The sequence below is a fragment of the Ursus arctos genome, unplaced genomic scaffold (assembly GCF_023065955.2).
Source record: "Ursus arctos isolate Adak ecotype North America unplaced genomic scaffold, UrsArc2.0 scaffold_5, whole genome shotgun sequence".
NCBI classification, from domain to species: domain Eukaryota; kingdom Metazoa; phylum Chordata; class Mammalia; order Carnivora; family Ursidae; genus Ursus; species Ursus arctos.
Window position 1 is genome coordinate 55997382 of NW_026623067.1, and position 13052 is coordinate 56010433.

Below are 13052 nucleotides of genomic sequence, written 5' to 3' on the forward strand. Positions count from 1 at the left end.
CCAGCAAGAGAGGGAACACAAGCAGGGGGAGTGGGAGAGGAAGAAGCAGGCTCCCAGCAGAAGAGCCTGATGTGGGGCTCGATCCCATAACGCCGGGATCACGCCCTGAGCAGAAGGCAGACGCTTAACGACTGCGCCACCTAGGCGCCCCAGGAGAGAATATTCTTAAGAGACAATTAGTGGAAACATCAGGGATCCAAAAAATAACCGAAGTTTATTTCCCATGTTACTCATTTGTGACTCTGGGAAAGTCACTCAAAGCCTCTCTGAGCTTCGGTTCCTTCACCCAGAGGGCTGCGGGAATAATCAAATGAAAGAATGTATATTCAAGCCTTTCCTGCTACATGCCACAGCAAAGAGGAAAGTGTGTAACAATAAGCGGGGCTAGAGCCATAACTGCTTCTCAGGTTCCCAAACTCAGGCTGCTGCACTGTCACTCTTCGTTGGGACACCCGCCGTCCCCCAGGCTAGCTCCCGCGGCGCACAAGCTCTCCCCCGCAGGTGGGCCGCGCACCGCCGGCTCGCCTCTGCAGGTGGCAGCACAGCTGCCGCAGAGCCAAGGGCTGGCCCCGCCCGCTCTCGAAAGTCTCCGCGGGGTCGCCCAGGAAACGCATTCTCGGAGGAACGGGCAGCAGCCAATGGGAAGGGAGCGAGTGCCACGAACAGACCAATAAGAAGGGAGCAGTGCGGGGTTTAAACCTGAGGCCGGGCCCGGCTCTTCCCGGCGTGCTGCGGAGGAACGGAGGAACGGAGGAACGGCTGTTGATCTGCGGTGGGTCCAGGTCCCCGGCTCGTTGGTGGCTCCCGTGCTCCGCTTCTCCGCACTGAGCTGCTGCCTGGTGAAGAGGAAGCCATGGCGCTCCGGGTCACCAGGGTGAGCTGCTGCGGACGGTGAACAAACGCGGCCTTCCTCGCTCGCTGCGTGTCCTCTCGTCCTCTGTCCCCTGCCGGAGGCCCCCCCCACCCCCGTGGACTAGGGCAGCGATGTGGGGAGGAAGATGGGGGGGGGCGGGAATCGGTGGGCCTCTGGCACGGTGGGGGCGTTTGGGGGCCCGACGGAGAAAGGAAGAGAACCGGGCCGTCCTTGGATGAATGTTTGGCGCGAGGGGGGAGGGCGGTGGAGGGTCGACAGGAAACCTCTTTTACAGTGGGGTGGAGGGCGCCTGAGTGCGCTCGCACCAAGTGCGGAACCCCCTTCCCGGAGAGAAGGTGCCTGCCCTTGGAGGCTTTTCCGATTTCCTTTCAAATGTAAATTAGGAATAGTTCAGAGGCGCCGGGGACGAAACGGGCAGGCCCTCGATAGGTGAGTGAAGAGGTTCTGGGAAGAAATGGACTTGTCACAGCCGAAGCGTAGATCCTGGAACCCCGGTGTCCCTTGGGAACCCATTTTTTACAGCCGGCTTTTCTTCGGAGAGCCTCTCTCTTGCCCCACTTTCACTGACCCTGGACTGACTCTAACCTGGGTGGGCCGGCTCTCAAAGTGGTCTTGTTTCCTTCAGAACACAAAAGTCAATGTGGAGAATAAGGCGAAGATCAGTATGGCAGGCGCGAAGCGCGTGCCTCTGGCCACTGCCACGGCCTCCAAGCCCGGGCTGAGGCCAAGAACAGCTCTCGGGGACATTGGTAACAAAGTCAGCGAACAACCACAGGCCAAACTGCCTCAGAAAAAGGTAACTACCTTCCTCACCCAACTGCTCTGTCTATAAGAGTGCACCCTACAGCTGTGACCCCCGACGCAGAAACCTCTCATTTTCGTCCTTTTCATCCACAGGAAGCAAAACCTTTGGTTCCTGGAAAAGTTCTTGCCAAAAAAATACCTAAACCTCTGGAAAAGGCACCCGAGCCTGTGCCTGAGCCAGAACCAGAGCCAGAACCTGAGCCCGTGAAAGAAGAAAAACTTTCGCCTGAGCCTATTTTGGTAAACTTACTGTGCCTTTCTCCATCCAGTCCCTTGGATGTTTCTTTCCCTCATTTTATAATACATGGAATAGCACTTGAACAAGTAGTGATACTAGTAACATTTATAGAGTACTTAGCAGGAGGTAGTCTCCGCTCCGCACTTTTAAGTGCTTTTAACTGGCATAATCCTCACATGGACTCTCTTACCTGTGTTATTACCTCTACCTTTTATACTTCTCTAATGGCTTAGTGAAGTATTAAGTAATTTTTCTAGAGTCACACATCTAATCAGTAGCACCTGTGGATGTAAACCCAGGCTTCAGAACCTGGGCTCTTCATCATTTTGTTACAGAATTTATTGACTGAAACAGATTATCTTGAATCCTTTTACTCCCTAGTGTGGCCACTGAATAATTAATAAGCCTGTAACATTGGAATAGATAACGGTGTAAAGCAGAAAGAAAATGTAGCTTTTCAGAGAGTAGATGAGTTAACAGCCTCAAAAACTAAAACTAAGAACTTATTAAATATCAGTTATGTAAATGTATCCACTTCTGTGAAGGAGAAACAGGGCGCCTAGAAGGGGCTCCTTTGCTGAAATTAAAATGAACTGCATTTAATGAAGCTCTAAGTTTTAAATGACCTGCCTTCAGCTCAGGTCATGATCTCAGGGTCCTGGGATTGAGTCCTGAGTCTCGCTCCCTGCTCAGCGAGGAGCCTGCTCCTTTCCCTCTGCTGCTCTCCCTCTGTGTGTGCTCTCTCACTCTTGCTCTTTCTCTCAAATAAATAAATAAGGTCTTAAAAAAAATAGAGTAAAACGTAGTTAAGGAGCATCTCTACTTGCTAGATAGGATGATGCCCACTTCATTAATCACTTAAGGAAGACAATTACATCTTTAAATTAAGAAACAAATAAGAGTTAAAACCAGTTGAGAAAATGATCTGTAAAGTCATTCGGCCCAGCTCCTTCTACCTAAGGGTAGGAGATTTGAGGCTATTGCTTAAGTATTGACATTCTGGACAGAACACATGAAACCTGGAGCATGCACCATCTCTTAATTGGCCATACTGAACTACATGAGTTTTCCTTGAAAGTCCCATACTAATTCTTGACTTTGCTCTCCTTCCTACTAAGAAAAGGCCTTTCCTACTCTCTTGTTCTTTTAGATAGTAACCTTTTCTTTCTTTCTTTTTTTTTTTTTTTTTAAGATTTTATTTATTTATTTGACAGAGAGAGACAGCCAGCGAGAGAGGGAACACAAGCAGGGGGAGTGGGAGAGGAAGAATCAGGCTCCTAGTAGAGGAGCCTGATGTGGGGCTCGATCCCAGAACGCTGGGATCACGCCCTGAGCCAAAGGCAGACGCTTAACGACTAAGCCACCCAGGCGCCCCTAGATAGTAAACTTTCATCCTTCAAAGCAGCTCAAGTATCAACTCCTGAAACTTTGCCTAACTTACCCATACCCTTGTTCATAGCATCAGTCTCATTTCATTTACTTCTCTCTTCTAAATTCGAAGCCCTTTGAGGACACTATAAAGGCAGTGTCTAGCACAGAGCTTGACTAGAAGAAAATGCCAATAAATGTTTGAACAAAGGGATAACTGGAGCTTGAAGGAAATGGCTAATAATAATAATGAACTAGGGATGCCTGGGTGGTTAAGTGTATGCTTTCAGCTCAGTAATGATCCCGGGGTCCTGGGATCGAGCCCGACGTCGGGCTCCTTGCTCAGCGGGAAGCCTGCTTCTCCCTCTGCCTGCCGCTACCCCTGCCTGTGCTCTCTTTCTCTCTCTCTCTGACAAATAAAAATATCTTTAAAAATAATAATAACGAACTTTGTTAATCCTTAGTAGTCAGGACAGAACTTGTGTTTTCTGGGGCAGTGAGAAGCAGTCTATGGTTTGATATAAAGACTAAAGACTGTCATTCGTTTGGATTGACTTCACATGACTTGATAAACAGATTGTTTACTCATTTCCTTTGGAGGAAAGTCTAGAATGTGATTTTGTTTGCATTTTCTGTGTTTTACCCATTGGTGCTTAGATTCTGCTAACTTAAAATCTGCTCAGTCTGTTTTGGCTTTTCACTTTTTGTATTAATCATGTCCTAAGGAGAAATTGAATAAATTTGAAAAGAAGATACTTTTCCTTTAAGGAAATGAATTATGAATTATATGTCTATTTAGCAGCTGGTTTATTGAGTTAGTACCAATTATTGGCCCTTCATTCCCAGATTGTATGCTCCTCGTTGCTATTATTTCAAAAGGTCTTTCTGTTTCAAGGTTGATACTCCCTCTCCAAGCCCAATGGAAACATCTGGATGTGCCCCTGCAGAAGAATATCTGTGTCAGGCATTCTCTGATGTAATTCTTGCAGTGAATGATGTGGATGCAGAAGATGGAGCTGATCCAAACCTTTGTAGTGAATATGTGAAAGATATTTATGCTTATCTGAGACAACTTGAGGTCTGTATACCTTTTAGAATCTTTGCTTTTTTTAAACTGCATTTAGCTTTATTAAAGACATTTTCCATTGACAGTTTACAATAATTCAAGCAGGATGTGAGCAGTATTTGTTAGCAGTAGATTGCACTTTCAAATTCTCATTCACGGAGTACTGAAGGTCAAAAGTCACTAACCAAACCAAGGACATCTGCAGTTGCCATTTTGAACAGGTAAAGTTCAAAGTGACAGTGATGATACCATAACTCTAACGAATGTCCATAGGTTGTCCATCACAGTTAGGAGTTGGTAAGTCCCAGACTCTGAGTTTGAGGCTTGGAGGCAGGAGATAGATGGTAATGGAGAATATGCTGTAAAATTATAACCACCAGCAGCACAAGGCATTTGGGGTCATTGTGGCTGACGTGCATGTGATACCAGGGAGATTGGTCTTTGTGTCCAAGAGGAGTACACTCAAAAAAAAGGTTTTGGTTTTCTTTCATTTCATATCACTTCTGAAACTTTCTATTTAGTGGCATTTGTCCTTCCCCCCCCCCCAAAACAAGGAAGCGTTCTTTCTGCTAATAAGCTGTACACTACCAAATTTGCCCAATTGTTTGTTAATAAAGCATTCTCTTCTTTCGGGATCTTCTTTGGGCATCCATTTTCTATAGGATTGTCCTAGAGGAACTCCCTTGCCAGGACTAGCCTTCCACTTCAGGTTTTTTCTCCCTTCTTTTTAATAAAATTATAGCTTTGGCCGAGTGGGTTTAGCAAGCGTATGTGCTGGTCCTTGATGGTTCGTTCTTTTTCTCTATGGTATTTTGGGGGTTTAAATCCTAGAACAGGAGAGTGGGTAGCACACAGGTTCCAAATGATCTGGAAAGTGGCTGCTGCTAGTTTTCTCTACTTCATACAGCTTAGGTTCTGGGTTTAGAGTCTTAAGTGAAAAGATCTGAGATGATGGCATTTGTCTGGGATGAGGTAGGTACAGAGTGTGGGCCAGTAGCAGTGATGGTAGGTTAAACATAATGAGATCTGTGCATAATGAAAAACCTGTCAAACTGTCCTATTGAATGTTTGCTTTCTTTCTCAGACAGAGCTATATGTAGTGACTGTATGAGTTATTAAGTTGAAGTCTGTTAGAGATTCTGAACTCTCCGTTACTATTCTGTGGTGACTAATACTTGTGGACAGAAATGTCACATGGAGTCTTGCTTCTAAAGGATAATCAGCATTCTTTTGCAGGAAGAGCAAGCAGTCAGACCAAAATACCTACTGGGTCGTGAAGTCACTGGAAACATGAGAGCCATCCTTATTGACTGGCTAGTACAGGTTCAAATGAAATTCAGGTTACTGCAGGAGACCATGTACATGACTGTTTCCATTATTGATCGGTTCATGCAGGTGAGCATAATTCAGTAATTGAGGGTTCTCGCTTCCAGGGTGCTAGCAGAGTCATAAGAAACAGACTTTTTCAGGGGCACCTGGGTGGCTCAGTCTATAAGGCATCTGCCTTTGGCTCAGGTCATGATCTCAGGGTTTTGGGATCAAGCCCCGCATCGGCTCCCTGCTCAGTGGGCAGTCTGCTTCTCCTTCTCCCTCTAACCCTCCCCCCTGCTCGTGCTTTCTCTTTCTTCTCTCAAATAAATAAAATCTTAAAACAAACGAAAAAAAGAAACAGACTTTTTCAGCTAACATCTGTCTTGGAGTAGTGTCATTAACTTAAGCTTTAGCTGTGAGAGTGTTTTTCCCATGTCCCCGTCATAGCTCTGTTGTCTCCTTTTTCAAGTACGTATTAGTTGTTCATCACGTTGAAATTCCCATTGCAGAACAACTGTGTGCCCAAGAAGATGCTGCAGCTGGTTGGTGTCACTGCCATGTTTATTGCAAGCAAATATGAAGAAATGTACCCTCCAGAAATTGGTGACTTTGCCTTTGTGACTGACAACACTTACACTAAGCACCAAATCAGACAGATGGAAATGAAGATTCTAAGATCTTTAAATTTTGGTCTGGGCCGCCCTCTACCCCTGCATTTCCTTCGGAGAGCATCTAAGATTGGAGAGGTACAGATCTCTTTGGTCACTTTTAGTATGGTACATGATGAAATACTGCTATAGTCAAGCAGATTTAATTCAGCTGACATAAATCCACATGAGGAAGACATAAAGATGTTCTTTATTTCCAATCAGACTGTATATTAATATTGTCATTAAGGCCTTCCATAGGCAGTTGCATTTGAGAGTTAATAGACAAACATTTGTAATTATAGTTACGGGCATACTGCTTATTGCCAATACAGAATTCTCTGACAGACGTTGAGAGACCTGTGGGTTTTGTTTCAGGTTGATGTAGAGCAACATACTTTGGCCAAATACCTGATGGAACTAACTATGTTGGACTATGATATGGTGCACTTTCCTCCTTCTCAGATTGCAGCAGGAGCTTTTTGCTTAGCACTGAAAATTCTCGATAATGGTGAATGGGTAAGCTCTGTCCCATAGACTTAGGTTACCCTAAGCTTTTAAATTGTAGGTGATGTTTGCATGAATACTGGACTTTTTACATTAAAGGACAATTCTAATGGTTTCTAAAAATATAGCGTCTGCTGAGAGAATGATTAAAAATGAGGTGTTTGCTATGTGTTCATAGGATAACTCCCACTTCATTCCCTGATTTTGTCTTCTGTGTAGATGAAGCCACTCAGATCAAGTGACATGCTAGAAGTTCATTCATACTCATTGATTCACCCAATATTTCTCCTATGTGCCATGTCCTAGCCTAGGCCCTAGGAGTAAAACTATGTGTGAGAATGTTGGTGTCAAAGAATTTGAGCACACGTGTATAATAGATTTAAGTACAGGATCCTAGAGAAGCATGAAAAAAGTGTCTGGGGAAGAGGGCATTTTAAGTCTGTCTTAAATTTTAGTTATAATCAGTCCTATGGAATCTCTCCCTACTCTACTCTTGGCTAACATACAAAAATGTTACGAAAACCATTGTTGGTGAACATTTCTAACATTAACTTTTGTTGCCACAGACACCAACTCTACAGCATTATCTCTCATACACTGAAGAATCCCTTCTAAATGTTATGCAACACCTGGCTAAGAATATAGTCATGGTGAATCGTGGGCTTACAAAACACATGGTAAGTCATGGGTACTGTAAGATGTTGCTGGGGACATTGGGGGGTGGTGCAGAGTGAAAATAGTTAAGATTTCATGTCTGCAAATGCATGGCTTATTTTTCCTTTTTAAAAAAAATTTTTTTTTTAAGAGAGAGATGGGAGGAGGTGCGTACAGAAGGAGAGAAAAGTTGGGGTGCCTGGGTGGCTCAGTTGTTAAGTGTCTGCCTTCCACTCAGGTCATGATCTCGGGGTCCTGGGATCGAGCCCCTCATCGGGCTCCCTGCTAGGCGGGAAGCCTGCTTCTCCCTCTCCCGCTCCCCCTGCTTGCGTTCCCTTTCTTGCTGTCTCTATCAAATAAATAAAATCTTTTTAAAAAAAATTTTTTAAAAATTTAAAAAGGAGAGAAAAGTTTTTTGTTTCTTTATTTAAATTCAATTAACATATATTGTATTATTAGTTTCAGAGTTCAGTGATTCATCAGTTGCATATAACACCCAGGGCTCATTACATCACGTGCCCTTCTTAATACCCACCTCCCCTCCAACAACCGTCAGTTTGTTTCCTAGAATTCAGAGTCTCTTAGAGTTTGTCTCCTTCTCTGATTTCGTCTATTTTATGTGGGAGAGAGAATCTTATGCAGGCTCCACGCCCAGTGTGTATCCTGGTACAGGGCTTGATCTCACTATCCTGAGATCATAACCTGAACTGAGATCAAGAGTTACATGCTTAACCAACAGAGCCACCTAGGTACCCCAATGCATAGCTTATTTTTTAAGTATTTGATGTTTTAAGTGAATATCTGTACCGTTGGATCTTATAATGTTTTCCTCTTTGCCTCATTAACTCCCATGCTTTTCTCTTCCAGACTATCAAGAACAAGTATGCCACATCTAAGCATGCTAAGATCAGCACTCTGGCACAGCTAAATTCTGCACTAGTTCAAGATTTAGCCAAGGCTGTGGCAAAGGTGTGACTTGTAAACATGAGTTGGAGTACTATAATAACTGCAAATAACATTGGCACCATGTGCCATCTGTACATATTATATGTTACCTTTACTTACTTTTAATAAAGTTTGTGGTCCTTTTTACTTCTTATACCTTAACTCATTTGAATGTCGCTATTTTCCTACTGGGGATAACCTAAAAGTTGTGTTAAGGGTATGATGGGGAGTATAAAAAGTGTTTTCAGTTTATTGGGACCCATCTTACATATATAATCGTTACTTGCGTGGTTCTTGTTTTATGTATTTGGCTTTCGCTTTCTTAATATGGATTACTGTGGTCATGAAAGCAGTTAAAGCCCTCCTGTAGGGCATACTTCAGGTAAGCCCAATCGCCTTGGAGAATATGCAGCCTCTGCTTAGAAGTCTGCCACTTCACCCTTAGGACCACGCCCCTCCCCCCATTTTTGTTTCTGTTTCTTCTGGTGGTTGCTGCCATAACCATAATTCTAAGTAGTTTTTAATTCTACCACTATTTCTTAAATTATCGACTTTAGCTAGTATCATTTTTTTCGCTAGCAAAAATAAGAACTTTATATTTTAAACCTACTCTTTCATTGTTTATTGATCAAATAAAATTGGATCCTCAAACATACAAAAGTATCTAAAAATTTACTCATCCCCTTTCGTACAGCTCAATCCCATCCATCTGAAGGTACCAACAGTTTGGGATAGATCCTTTGATGTCTCTTCTATAAACAGACATGCATATAAATTGTTATAGGGATTTCTAAGAAATGGGATCATTCTGTAGATAAGCAATTCCTTTTAACATGTATAGGCCTTGCCTGTGTTTGGACATTGCATTTCATATTACGGATATACTAGAGTGTATTCAACCATTTTGCTATTGACCTTCACATTGCTTTTCCTCTTTGCTCCTACAGACAAATGTCTTTATTATCATTAAATAACATGCTTTCCTTTCTGTACACTGGGTTCTCCAGATTATGTATGTACTAAGTTTTGGCAGGTACTGCCAGATGACTTTCTCAGTGTCATCAGCAGTATACAAAAGTACTGGATTTCTCTGTGTCCTTGCCAGAACTGAAGGTATGATTCTCCAATTCCTGTGAATTTGGCAAAAAATAGTCTTGTTTGCTGTTGTAATTTATAAGTTTGATGGCTAGTTGAATAAATTTTTGTTGACTACTTCTCAATATGTAAGGTTTACCCATTTTGTCATTTGCCTTTTGACCGTTTATGCTCTTTTGCATGCAGACACTGCTAAGTTTTTGTATTGTTGAATCTACTTTTTTTTTTCCTGTAGTTGCTTTTGGATTTTCAGTCCTAAGGTCAACTCCATCCCCAAACCATAAACATCTTCTAAAATTCTAAAATTTACCCATTATATTTATAGTCCCTCAAACTTTTTGTATATGGGATAAAGTAGGACTCTGACAGATGGGTGCCCATTAATGCCCATACCACATGATCAAAATTATCCTTGTCAACCAGAATTGAAACATTAATGCCCATCTATCATTTCCTGATCTACTTATTTCTACTTGTTTTTTTCCTGTGATAAATACTATAACACCATTACATTATCTAATAAGATGAAGCTAGACTACTTTTAAGATATTTGGGGGCAATTTCAAACATAACTTTTATAAAGTTATGTCCAGTTACAGAAAAGCTTCTTTGAGGTTTTGAGTAGACCTGTCTTCCCATCCAGAAGCATTTTTCTCCAAGACTTGTTGCATGCCCTCCAATAAAAAGAATCCTAATGAATAATGAATTTTAATTATATAATTGCTGCACTTTTCTTGTCAAGCTTATTGCTGAGTTTGTGGCTTTTTGTCACTATTGAGAATGGGATCGATTTCCCACCTATCTTTTTATTTTCTAGTTGTAGTTTTCTTATCCAGCTTACTAAATTTTTTTTACTCAGTTTGTTTTTAATGCCATAGAAAACCTTAAACCTAGGCCTTAAATCTAAAAATTTTATTTTTCAATGTTTATGGAATTTATTGTATTAGAATTTCAAACATAATCATAATAGACTAATCCCTGTCTTGTCTTTGGATTAGACATCTCAAGTATTTTTATCGTTTAATGTTTTTGTTGTTAGGCTTTAAGTAGTCTTTATATTTTAGGTATTTTTCTGTTTCTGTTTCGAGTTGTTAATTGACAAGGCTGTGGAAATTCATTTATATTTTCAGCTTATGATGTTATTATGGTTATTAATGTGGCATAATATTCCACATTAGAGGTTTATTAAAGTGGAATGAATTCTTGCTCATGTTACACAGATTTGTTTCTCCTAGAAAATTTAGATCTCATTTGGAAAATTGGCCCAGTTTTGTTGTTGGTGTGGTTTTCTAGTTTTTCTTGTATTTTACCAGCTTTAAGAGGGATTAAAGAGGTTTTCATTTTTATATCACATACTTTGAAATCCTTATTCATTTAAAACTAGCTTAATTAAATTTACAATCATTTGGCCTGGATCTGCTTAAAATGGTATGTTTTCCATTGTCGTTTGTGGTGTTTTTGAGGAATTATCCACCCCCTCTCTTAATAGGAAATAATCTATTCTCGGGGTGCCTGGGTGACTCGGTTAAGCATCTGCCTTCGGCTCAGGTCATGATCTCAGGGACCTGGGATCAAGCCCCATATTAGGCTCCCTGTTAAGCTGGGAGCCTGCTTCTCCCTCTCCCTCTGCCCCTCCCCTGCTTTGCTATCAAATAAAATCTTAAAAAAAAAAAAGGAAATAATCTATTCTAGATTTTTAAAATTATAGCTGTGTATATAGATATATCTTGTTTCTTGTTCCTGATATTAAATATTTTTATTTTCTAACCAGGCTTGTGTGGAGGGTTTTTTTTTTTTTTTTTTTAAGATTTTATATTTATTTGACAGAGATAGCCAGCAAGAGAGGGAACACAAGCAGGGGGAGTGGGAGAGGAAGAAGCAGGCTCCCAGCGGAGGAGCCCGATGTGGGACTCGATCCTACAAAGCCGGGATCATGCCCTGAGCCAAAGGCAGACGCCTAACGACTGTGCTACCCAGGCGCCCCTGTTTTTTGTTTTTGGTTGTTTTTTTGTTGTTGTTTTCTGGTATTTTGAAAGAATCCGTTTTGGTGTTACATTTCTACCACATTTATTTTGTAGTTTTAGCTTTTACATTATTCTCACCATCTTTTTCTTTTGTTATTTTCTAGTTTAAATTAAATACTCAATGTATTTTGGTGATAAAAGCATTTATACATTTTCTTTGAGATAGCTTGTTTCTGAAGCCCTCCTTTATATCTATTTCTGGTTGTTATAATTTCATTTGTGGTTCTTCTTGATCTGGAGATTATTTAACTGCTTATTTTCTAAGTAGTCGGTTTCTTTTTAAGTTTTTTGTCAAACATCTTCAAGTTGGTGATTTTTAATTTTGTTGAAAATGGGGGTCTTTAAAAAAGCCTTTTGGAAACTTAATGTTTTCTCTGTAGATAAGTATTTGAATGACTTCTTTAAATATTCCAAAGATATAAAAAAGGATTTTTTTCCTGTAGGGGACAAAGTTCTAGGTACTTTTGTAGGCAAATATTAAGTTACAGGTGTAAAGAAAGAAAAGTATGTGTGTCGGGAACGTATATACATGTGTATGCATCTATTTTTCTTTTTCAGTCATTTCAAAGTAAATTTTAGATTTCAAGATAATGTCACCTTAAATATTTCATCACGCATCTCCTAAGAATTCATTTTCCTAAATAACCATAATCTTTATCACGTTAAGACAATTAACAACTCTGTATGTAATATGCGGTGCATATTCAAATTTCCTCAATTGCTTCAAAGATGTTTTACAAATTTTTTCCAATCCAGGTTCCAATAAAAATTAATTTGTTTCCCATATACAATAGTTGTCCTGCATCATTACCTCACTGGGAGTCACATGATGGTAGTTACCCAACTGTATTATCCCTTCTATATTATTGGACATTCTCTAAAGAATAGCTCCACATGTACATATTCCCTTTTTGTTTTACTCTGGAATTTTTTTTTTTAATCAGTTATAATCCATTACCACAGTGGTTCTCAAAGTGTCATCCCCATCCAGCATCATGAACATCACCTGGGCATTTGTTAGAAATGAAAATCAGAATCAAAACTTGGGAGAGGCTCCTGGCAATTTAAAAAAATATATTTTAAATTCCAATAAAATTAACATACAGTGTTACATTAGTTTCGGGTGTACAACATAGTGATCCAACGGTTCTCTACATTATTCTGTGCTCATTATATTAAGTGTGTTCTTAATCCCCTTCACCAATTTCACCCATCCTCCCACCCACCTAGCAGTCGGTTTTAATTAGTCCTTCCCATGATTCTGATTCCTGCTGAGATGAACTGCTGTATTGTCTTTGTCCCAGATTTGGTCTGGAACACCAAATAGGCAACTGCTTAAAAGGATGAGATTGATGTGAGATATTGGAAGACATCCAGGGTAAACTTAACAGTTAACATTGCGCTTTTGTGTAAAATAAAAAATAAAGGAAACCATGAGAGTATGAGGGTAGGAGTGGCGAACATCCGTGCGTTTTGAATCGAAATTATACCGGGAGCTGTTACGTTGATAATGAAGAAG

General features: G+C 40.8%; 1 protein-coding gene across 1 annotated transcript; it reads left to right on the forward strand.

Moving 5' to 3' along the window:
- The first annotated feature begins 694 nt into the window (after positions 1 to 694).
- Positions 695 to 10972, forward strand: CCNB1 (cyclin B1). Its single transcript, XM_026498857.4, has 9 exons — positions 695 to 874; positions 1500 to 1670; positions 1772 to 1918; positions 4180 to 4362; positions 5587 to 5745; positions 6171 to 6407; positions 6687 to 6827; positions 7382 to 7492; positions 8337 to 10972. Exons 1-9 carry the CDS (start codon positions 854 to 856, stop codon positions 8442 to 8444), a joined length of 1278 nt encoding a protein of 425 aa, XP_026354642.3. The 5' UTR covers positions 695 to 853; the 3' UTR covers positions 8445 to 10972.
- Positions 10973 to 13052: the final 2080 nt, after the last annotated feature.